Source organism: Arachis ipaensis, chromosome B4 (assembly GCF_059453495.1).
Source record: "Arachis ipaensis isolate K30076 ecotype BB chromosome B4, ASM5945349v1, whole genome shotgun sequence".
Taxonomy (NCBI): domain Eukaryota; kingdom Viridiplantae; phylum Streptophyta; class Magnoliopsida; order Fabales; family Fabaceae; genus Arachis; species Arachis ipaensis.
Window position 1 is genome coordinate 137,737,973 of NC_142439.1, and position 10,071 is coordinate 137,748,043.

Sequence of the window (10,071 nt, forward strand, 5' to 3'; positions counted from 1 at the left end):
GTCTTCACTGAAAGAAGAATGTTTTTCTACCGAACATGTTAGGGGCAGATTGTTTTCCAATTGTTAATGATATAATTATGAGGATAATATAAATGAAGAATAATAAAATTATAATCTATAAAATTAGATAATAGATTTTAGAATAAAATAATATACGAAAAACTAATTAATAAATAATATTTAAAAAAATTATTTGACGACTATTAAAAAATTATAAAATATATTTTATTATTAAGATGATTTAAACGCTGTTGGACCATCTAATCTTTTTGTCGTCTATGATCGTGAATGGAAGGTTCTCCAAGCTGAGAAAATTAAGTTTGATGCGCAATATCTATAACAGATCGACGGTGGATGAACAATTACAAGACTTGCACTACTTTTTAGAAAGTATAAAAATGATTGACTACAAAAATTCAAATTGGTCCACATAAATTTCTTCTAAATATTACCAAGATTAACATACACATGCGATTCCAGTTCTAGTCTGAAGTACAATAGCATGATACAAACTCTTAAGAAGTCTTACCAAGCTCCTTGTTCTTTAAAAATAAACCCTTTATTGAAGTGCTCCATTTGAAATATATGCATTTCAAATGATGCACATACAGGAAGGTGCAGTGCCTTTTAATTTCTTCAATTTCTGCTCATCTTGTGCAGCAAATACTTGGATGAGCAACTATGGTCTATGGTCATTGAATGCACAAATAAAATGCTTGACTCTTACAAATGAATTAAACATGCAGCCCTTTTGTCATGATATTGATTCATATATCTTAAGTGGCCAACAAAGAAATTGAAGAAAAGCATCAATGTAAAATTCCCCTAACTAAAAGGTCATACACAGGGATATATAACAAAAAGACATGTCCTCCCTACACCCTGGAAGAGGAAAAAAGAAAATTTAGCTTTTTTTTAGGAATTTAATTTTAAAAAGGTTAGGTTCAACTAAAGATCTCAACAAAATTGACTTGATGCTAGAGATGTCAACGGGGCAGGGCGGGGGCGGGGGATGCCCCCTGCTCCTTATTCTCGCCTCAAGATTTGCTCGCCATCCCCGTTTCCATTCCCCGCTGTGGGGGAATATTGTTCCCCATCCCCATTTTCCACAGGACCCCATTCTCCATCTATCTGATAGTTCTAACTAATTATTAATTTTCATATGAATAGAACTGCAAGTATCTATCCTATACAAAAACAGCAAGATTTTATACAAAAAGTCTATACGACAAGATAGTGACTTTTTTCGAAATGACCCAGTGAGGGGACGCAACAGCGAACCAAAGAACAGAGTAGTGGACGAGGTGGGAGACGCGGCAACAGAGAGAAAAATGGACACGACGACAGAGTTACGGAAAGGGACACTGCAAATAGAGAGCACGACGCGATGAAGGTGATGGTACCGTAAGGTGTGACGATGCGATGAGAAGGGAGAGTGGCGACAGAGTGAATGCAGAGAGGTTGGAACTTGGATGGAGTATGGATAGCGTTAGGAATCTCTGAATTGAAGAAGGGTTATGCAAATGAGGATTAGGAGTTTTAGGTTTCTATATATATATATATATGTGTTTGTGAAATGACTAAAAAACATATATGAGAAATAAACTATTAAGGACAATTCAGTAAATTTATGAATTTCGCGGATTAGCGGGGACGGGACGGGGATCCCCGCGCCTACCTCGGAAAAATTTTATCCCCCATCTCCATCCCCGCGGAAAAAATTTCCCACAGTCAAATACCATTCGGGGCAGTCCCCGCAGGGATCCTTGGGTCTCGGGGAATTTTGCCATCTCTACTTGATGCTAAGTCTGCTATTTAATTCGGAAAAGCCAATGCACCTTGCACCTTACAGCAAATAACTAACTTAGATCCTTTATTGTCATAAAAAATAGGACTGTTTTTCATGATATAAAATTAAAAGTAGTTCTTCAAAATGGCCTCAGATACAATGATCAATAGTAATAGGACTTTGTTCATAAAAAAAAAAAACTGGAAGGAGCTACCAATTTAAGTAGTACTTTTTGTTATTAGTGTCCACAGGATAGCTTATAATGGAGAATTTAGAAAGAAAATCCTACTTTCAAAGCAACATGAAATTGAAATTTCTTCATGCTCAACTTGTGAACCCTAACTTTATTGGCGAACTCGATGGCCTGCAAAAAAGGTCACCTAGTAAATGCGTGATTAATGATTCCCTAAACATTGATAAATTCTAATTTCATACGATCAATAGTCAAATCTCATATCTGAATGCAACTTTATGCATGAAACTTTTTTTCTTAATTACAGAGCAATAAAAAGCTAGAAGAATACTTTACATACCGGTTTTCTTCTTCTTATCCTTATCCTTAGTATCAGCAGGGAATGGCAAGAGACTCTCTGTATATACAAAGAAAGTTAGGAGGTTTCGTCCTCGCCTATAGCAAAGAGGAGGATAATCAATTTCTTGGAAAAGCTCTCCACTAACGTTATATTTGGCGAACTTTAACTTGGTAGTAGATAGTAGTGCAATAATGTCACTACCATTGGATAAGGACAGAGGCATTGGCTTAAAACAATGAATGTCATACATTAAAATCCAAGATGACGTCACTTTATATTCTTTCATAACCCATATGTAAGTTTTACCTACGTGATCATATGAAAACAAGGTTAGGCACCCTCCTAATAGGGTGAGACCGGAGTACTCGTTATAATGCTTTACCGGTACAGATGTCGTTGAGAAACTCCTTTCCTTCAAATCAAAGATAAGAATAGCATTCATGTAAGCACCATAGCAAGTCAACCAATGAATAGCGCCATGTAAGAATAACCCACGAGATTGCCACATTTTGTGACCCAAGGGTTTGGGGAGTGCTGCATCGAGATTAATCCATGAATTGGTTTTCAACGAAAAGCAATGTACGTGGAGTTGGGAGTTCTCCCAAGCTAAAACTACCAAATAGTCATCCTGTGACGCATCATAACCAAATCCAAAGAGAATTGCATGATCATGAAAATTAAAGCCCATGATCTTACTACGAGAAACGATATGAGAGTAAGATATTCTTTTGCTGGATCCGGTGAGAGGGTTCCATACTATAAGAAAATGTGGGAACTGGCTTAAGAGAACAAACCCTCTACAGGATCCGAGGACTCTAAAATCTAAAGATCACTTCTTCCTGCTGAAAGGGAGAGATAGCTCTTTGAATGCTGATGAGTTTGGAAAACTCTAAGCTAATATTTGTGATGACTAAACATTATTAATTTGATCAATAACAAAAATATTAATTCATATATGTTAATTAATTAATTTTTGCTATGCATGTATGTTTGGGCCGAAAATAAAAGAAGAATATTGCAAGCCCAACTATATTAAAAACACATTCAATATTGATATAAAAAAATTAAATTAATTCTGTGGCTGAATATGTGTTGTGGTATTTGGGCCAGAATTTGTGATACAAGCCAAACTTAAATACTTATTACTAGACCATTGTAGATTGGCCCGAAATCAAAAGAAAATTGGGCCAGAATGAATTTTGTTGTTACAAGCCTAAAATTAAAATTGCTTGAAGGCAAGTATGCTTGGTCCGAAACCTATTGAGGGAAAACAAATGTTTTGCCTCCAACGGATCTCAATTTTTACCATGTGGTGGAATTCAAATTTCATTAAAGTAAAGTTAATGCATGGGAACTATGAGAGAGAAATTGTCATTGATTTGATGGATGGCTTTAATGCTAACATGCTACTCAGGGAAGTAAAAGCAATCCCATTTCAATTAATTTCCTCAATTACATCTAATTGCTTTTCTTCTAGCTCTATCTTCTCTCTCATCCCTCTTCTACCTTCGGTCATATCATTGCAGAGAAAGCATGGAGGCTATGGCTAGACACCGAAAGGAAGAGGAAACAAGCAACAAGACCATCACAATGATGGCAAGAAAAAGCAAACTAAAAGTATGTGGTGGCTGAGATTCTCACCAAGAATGGTAAGATTTGGTGAGGTAATCTCGAGCTCTTTATACCTAAAAAGAAAGAAGAAGATCTTGGCCAGCAAAGAGAAGATCCTTGGAAGGATGGCTTGTCTCTGATCTTGCTCAACTACCACAGGAGGTAGCTACAGTGGCTACGTGATGGAAGAGACAGAAATAGGAGCAGATGAAGCTATCATCATCATGAAGCATCAAGGGCCAGGAGTCCATCTTGGAGAGCAAGCAAGGATGGAGGGCTCAGATTGATGTTTGTTGGTGACCAAGGAAGGACTAGAGGTAATTGCATGTTGGGTTTTGCATGAGTTATCTCTTCTCTCTCTCTGGCCGAACCGGTTCTGTTTTGAAGAAGAGGAAGATTAGCTTGGTTTGCTTTGGTTTAAACCTTGGATGCTTCTTCCTATAAGTAAGGGTGAACAGTCAGAGTTTGATTCAAGGAAAAGAAAAGAGTGAGCATAGAGTTCCTATAGCTCCCCAAGCTAACAGAATTTCTTCTCCTTCAATGTTCTTCATTTTGTAATTTTCTGTTTAATTTTGTCATGTCTTGAGTCTCATGGAAAAAGACAAACAGTGAGGTTTGTATGAAAAAGCCATAGAGCGAAAAAAGGCAGAGAGTGCAAAATTAAAAGAAAAAGCCATAGATGTCCTTAGAGTTCATTTGTACATCTGTGTTGTGTTTCATGATTCTGTGGGAATCCCCTTGCAAGTTGGGTTAGTACTTAGCAGTGAAAGCTTGGCAGTAACCAAGTCAAGTTTAGGATTGGGTTTTAGATTCTGGACTTGTCCCGGATAGGAAGGGTAGTTCCTAGGGAGAATTAGTGTCTGTAATCAAAGATGATTATAGTAAAATTCCATCATTGTTGTGGTGGAGACTGGATGTAGGCTGCACTGCACTTAGCAGCTGAACCAGGATATATCTGGGTATAATTTTCTCTCTCTTCTACTCCATTTCTGTTTCTGCTGCATAGGAGATAAAACCAAAAATATCTCGTGCTGACTGACGAGACAAAAAGAAAAGTCTCGTGGCTGGGTACGAGACAAAAGAAAAGGTCTCGTGGCTGGTTACGAGATAAAAAGATAAAAAGCTTCCAGAAGTGGTTTCAAAGGCCAGCAAGTATTGTCAAGTTAAAAAGGGGGCTAAGATTCAATCCCCCTTCTCTTAGCCATTGATAACCATCAATTGGTATCAGAGCTTGGTCTCAAAGAGATCAAGCTTTGCAGCTTGGAGAAAAGATCCAGATGGCAGAAAACAGTGGCTCAAATCTGGTGTCCTACAACCTGACTGAAGGACAATCAAGCAACAGACCTCCTCTTTTCAATGGAAAAACTACACCTATTTGAAGGAGAGAATGAAGATATTTGTGCAAGCAGTAGATTACAGACTTTGGAAGATTATCCTGGAGGCTCCTCAATATCCAACCGTCACAAGTACCGAAGGAGTTGTTTCTCTTAAACCAGAAGCAAGCTGGACCGAAGAAGACAGGAAGAAGGTTGAACTCAATGCCAAGGCCATCAACTTACTCAACTGTGTTATCAGCTTCGAGGAATACCGACGGGTATCACGTTGCACAACAGCAAAAAAATTCTGGGACAAACTCCTAGTGACTCATGAGGGAACCACCATTGTTAAGAAGACCAGGATAGATATGTTAAACAGAGAGTATGAAATGTTTGCAATGAAGGAAGGAGAATCTATTGATGAACTATTTGAGCACTTCAACACCATCATTGTCGGCTTGGATGCTATGGGAATCAAGTATCCTGAATCTGTGCTAGTGAGAAGAGTGTTAAGATGTCTCACAAAAGAGTAGAAAACAAAAGCATTAATAATTTCTGAGAGTAGTGATCTTGATTCCATGACATATGATGACTTGAGAGGAAATCTTCTTGCTTTTGAAAATACCTATTTGAAAAAAGATTCAAAAAAGAAAAGAATTGCTTTTACTTCTGTGACTAACCCCCTGGATGATGAATCCAGTGATTCTGAAAATGAATTCGTGTTGTTTGCCAAAAAATTCAGGAAAATGGTAAAGCTCAAGGAAAGAGGCAAAGGAGGCAGCTCAAGAAAACTGAAGAAAGATCTCAGCAAGGTAACATGCTACAACTGTAAGGAAACATGGCATTTCAAATCCGACTATCCTAAGTTGAAGAAGGAAGAAAAACCAAAGAAAGGAAAGAAAAAAGGGACTGATGGCATCATGGGAGGATCTAGAAAACGATTCCGAAGATGATGAAGAATCCGAAACCAAGTCTCAACCATGTCTTATGGCTGACTTCGTTGAACAGGTAATCGTTCCTAACCCTGACACTGAATTCCTTCATCTTATGATAGATCATCTTTCTGAAAAAATAAGGTATTTTTTGCTGAATAATCAAGAACTTGAACAACAAATCACCATCCTTAAAGCAGAAAACAGTTTTCTTAAAGAAAAACTAAGGGAGGCCAAAACTGCTTGTGAACTGGTTGAAGAAAATAAGCAGTTAAAAGCCCAACTTAGGAGCTGTGAAAGTGATCATTCCGTTGTTGCATATGTAGATTGTTTTAAAAGAAATGAAGAGTTGCTTAAAGATGTTAATAAGCTTAAAAAGGACTTAGCCAAGTTCACTCAAAGTTCTGAAAATCTGAATCAAATCTTGGCTAGTCAAAAACCTCTTTATGATAAAGCTGGCTTGGGGTTCTATAAATCTGTCGAGAAACCTTATTTTGAAAAAATTGCTTCATCTTCTAATGATGCAAGATTTCAAAACCCAACAAGCTTTAACAAAATAGCAACTCCAAGGTTTTGTAGACTATGTAACCGAAATTGACACTTTTTCATTCAATGCTTTTTTGGTGAGAGGATGATTGGTGATAAAGTTTACAAAGTGGTTTTTGATTATAATGATTTAGGACATAAGAGATGGTTTAACGTGAAAGGATCCAAGAAAATTTGGATACCTAAGGTTACTTGAGCTTGTCTTGTAGGTGTGCCTAGCATCCAAACGGAAGGAGAACATGTGGTACATGGACAGCGGATGCTCTAAGCATATGACCGGAAAGACAACCTTCTTCATAAAGCTTGATGAATATGATGGAGGATTTGTCACTTTTGGTGATAATGCTAAAGGAAAGATAGTGGCTGTTGGGAAAGTTGGTAAAAGCTTTTCATCTTGTATAAATAATGTTCTTCTTATAAATGGTTTGAAGCATAATTTACTTAGTGTAAGCCAATTGTGTGATCTAGGTTTTGAAGTTATTTTTAGAAAGTTTGTGTGTTTGGTTGTTTGTGAGAAAACTGGAAATATTTTGTTTGAAGTTAAAAGGTGCAATAATGTGTATGGATTGACTCTTGAGGACTTGAAAGAACAAAATGTAACATGTTTTACTTCTCTTGAATCTGAAAAATGGCTATGGCATAGAAAGTTGGGACATGCTAGCATGTACCAAATTTCTAAGTGAGTCAAGAAAAATTTGGTTAGATGAATTCCAAATATCAAGTTTGATAAGGATCTTACTTGTGATGCTTACCAGTTGGGCAAACAAGTAAAATCCTCTTTTAAATCAAAAGATGGAATCTCAACCAAAAGGTCATTAGAAATGTTACATATTGATCTTTTTGGTCCAACAAGAACTCAAAGTTTAGGAGGTAAACACTATAGTCTTGTGGTAGTAGATAATTACTCTAGATTTGTTTGGGTACTTTTTCTTGCTCATAAAAATGATGCTTTTCATGCTTTTTTAACCCTTTGCAAGAAAATTCAAAATGAAAAGGATTTAAAAATTGTCCATTTGAGAAGTGATCACGGAAGAGAATTTGAAAACCAAGACTTTGAAAAATTCTGTGATGACTTTGGAATTGCTCATAACTTTTCATGCCCTAAAACCCCTCAACAAAATGGGGTGGTTGAGAGAAGGAATAGAAGCCTTCAAGAGATGACTAGGGCCATGCTTTGTGATAATGAGATTCCTAAATTTCTATGGGCTGAAGCTGTAAATACAGCATGTTACATTTTGAATAGGACAATTATTAGAAAATGGTTTAAGAAAACACCTTATGAGCTATGGAAAGAAACTCCTCCAAATCTTAAGTATTTTCATGTTTTTTGATGCAAATGCTTTGTACTTAACAAAAAAGAAAACCTTGGCAAATTTGATCCAAAATCCTATGAAGGGATGTTTTTTGGATACTCCACCACTAGCAAGGCCTATAGAATTTATCTCAAAGAACATAGGACCATAGAGGAATCCATACATGTTACCTTTTGTGATTCTAATTTAATTTCCAGTACTGTGATAGATAATGATTCAGATTGTGAAGAAGCTGGAACAAATAAAGAAAATCCTAAATCTGCTCAAAATGAAGAATCTGCCAGTCCAGTTTTGTCTCGTCAGATTAGAGGAGACATTTCCATTTTGTCTCCTGAGCAGGTACGAGAAACTGAAACAGTGAGACCACCAGAAGCTCATCAAAGCTCAACACCTATCCGGAAGCCTAGAGAATGGAAGTCCATGAGGGGTTATCCTCATGACTTCATCATTGGTGATCCCTCTCAAGGTGTTACAACAAGATCCTCAACCAAAAGGCAATCCGAACCAAGCAATTTTGCTTTCTTGTCACAAATGGAACCCAACAATGTCAAACAAGCTCTTGAAGATCCATCATGAGTCAAAGCAATGCAAGAAGAGCTTGCTCAATTCGACAAGAATGAGGTTTGGTCACTAGTACCTCATCCGAATGGTAAGAAAGTTACGGGTACTAAGTAGGTCTTTAAAAATAAACTTGGTGAGGATGGACAAGTTGTTCGTAACAAGGCTAGATTAGTGGCCCAAGGTTACGATCAAGAAGAGGGTATAGATTTTGATGAGTCTTTTGCTCTGGTAGCTAGAATGGAAGCAATTAGGTTGCTTCTTGCCTATGCTGCCCATAAGGGTTTCAAAATATTTCAAATGGATGTTAAATGTGCTTTCCTTAATGGCTTTATTGATAGAGAAGTGTATGTGGCACAACCCCCCGATTTTGAAGATAAAGAATTTCCAAACCATGTTTTCAAACTATCTAAGGCTCTTTATGGTCTTAGACAAGCTCCAAGAGCTTGGTATGAAAGGCTTAGTGCCTTCTTGTTGGAAAATCAATTTCAAAGGAGTACCACCGACACTACTTTATTTATTAAAGCATCTAATGATGATATTCTACTAGTTCAAGTTTATGTGGATGACATTGTGTTTAGATCGGCCAATGAGTTCTTGTGTGAAGAGTTTGGAAAACTCATGACTAGTGAGTTTGAGATGAGTTTAATGGGAGAACTAACTTTCTTTCTTGGCCTCCAAATTAAACAAACTCCTAGTGGTACCTTTATTCACCAAGGAAAGTATGCAAAGGAACTTATAAAAAAATTTGGCCTAGAAAGTTCCAAACCAATGGGAATACCTATGCATCCAAATACAAAACTTGAAAAGGATAATAATGGCAAAGATGTAGATGAAACAAGGTATAGAGGAATGATAGGTTCACTCATGTACCTTACCTCTTCTAGACCGGACATCGTTCAAAGTGTGGGTGTATGCTCAAGGTTTCAATCTCACCCAAAAGAATATCATCTTTCAGCCGTTAAGCGCATCATTAGATATATTAAGGGCACAAGTGATTATGGTTTGTGGTATCCTAAATCTGATGACTTTTGTGCAGTAGGGTTTTGTGATGCAGATTATGCGGGAGATAGGGTGGATAGACGGAGCACATCCGGCATGTGTTGCTTCCTAGGAAGCTCAGTTAACATGTGGTCAAACAAAAAGCAAGCCACAGTGGCTCTATCCACGGCCGAAGCTGAATATATTTCTGTATCTGCATGTTGTTCACAATTGATTTGGTTAAAAATGCAGTTGGAAGATTATAAATTAAAGATCAATATTATACCCTAATTTTGTGATAATATGAGTGCTATAAACATTTCAAAAAATCCTGTTCTGCACTCAAGAACCAAGCACATTGAAATTAAATATCATTTCATAAGAGAACATGTGCAAAAGGGTACTATTGATATTCAATTTGTAAAATTTGAAGACCAACTTGCTGATATTTTTACAAAATCCCTCTGTGAAGACAGATTCTGCACCTTGAGA

The 10,071-nt window shown here is 37.0% G+C and overlaps 1 protein-coding gene across 1 annotated transcript; it reads right to left on the reverse strand.

The window, feature by feature from the left end:
• Positions 1–1,026: 1,026 nt before the first annotated feature.
• On the reverse strand, positions 1,027–9,494 carry LOC148569400 (F-box/kelch-repeat protein At3g23880-like). Its single transcript, XM_088485022.1, has 5 exons — positions 9,472–9,494; positions 2,500–3,137; positions 2,323–2,406; positions 1,354–1,499; positions 1,027–1,131 (listed from the first exon to the last, which is right to left on the reverse strand). The coding sequence occupies exons 1-5, from the start codon at positions 9,492–9,494 to the stop codon at positions 1,027–1,029; spliced, it is 996 nt and encodes a 331-aa protein (XP_088341148.1).
• Positions 9,495–10,071: the final 577 nt, after the last annotated feature.

Coding starts and splice junctions, on each gene's coding strand:
- LOC148569400 (XM_088485022.1), bottom strand. CDS start 9,494: ATGTCCGGTCTAGAAGAGGTAAG. Junction 3,138..9,471: donor TCCGGTCTAGAAGAGGTAAG/GTACATGAGTGA, acceptor TTTAGATTTTAG/AGTCCTCGGATCCTGTAGAG. Junction 2,407..2,499: donor TGACATTATTGCACTACTAT/CTACTACCAAGT, acceptor GGCGAGGACGAA/ACCTCCTAACTTTCTTTGTA.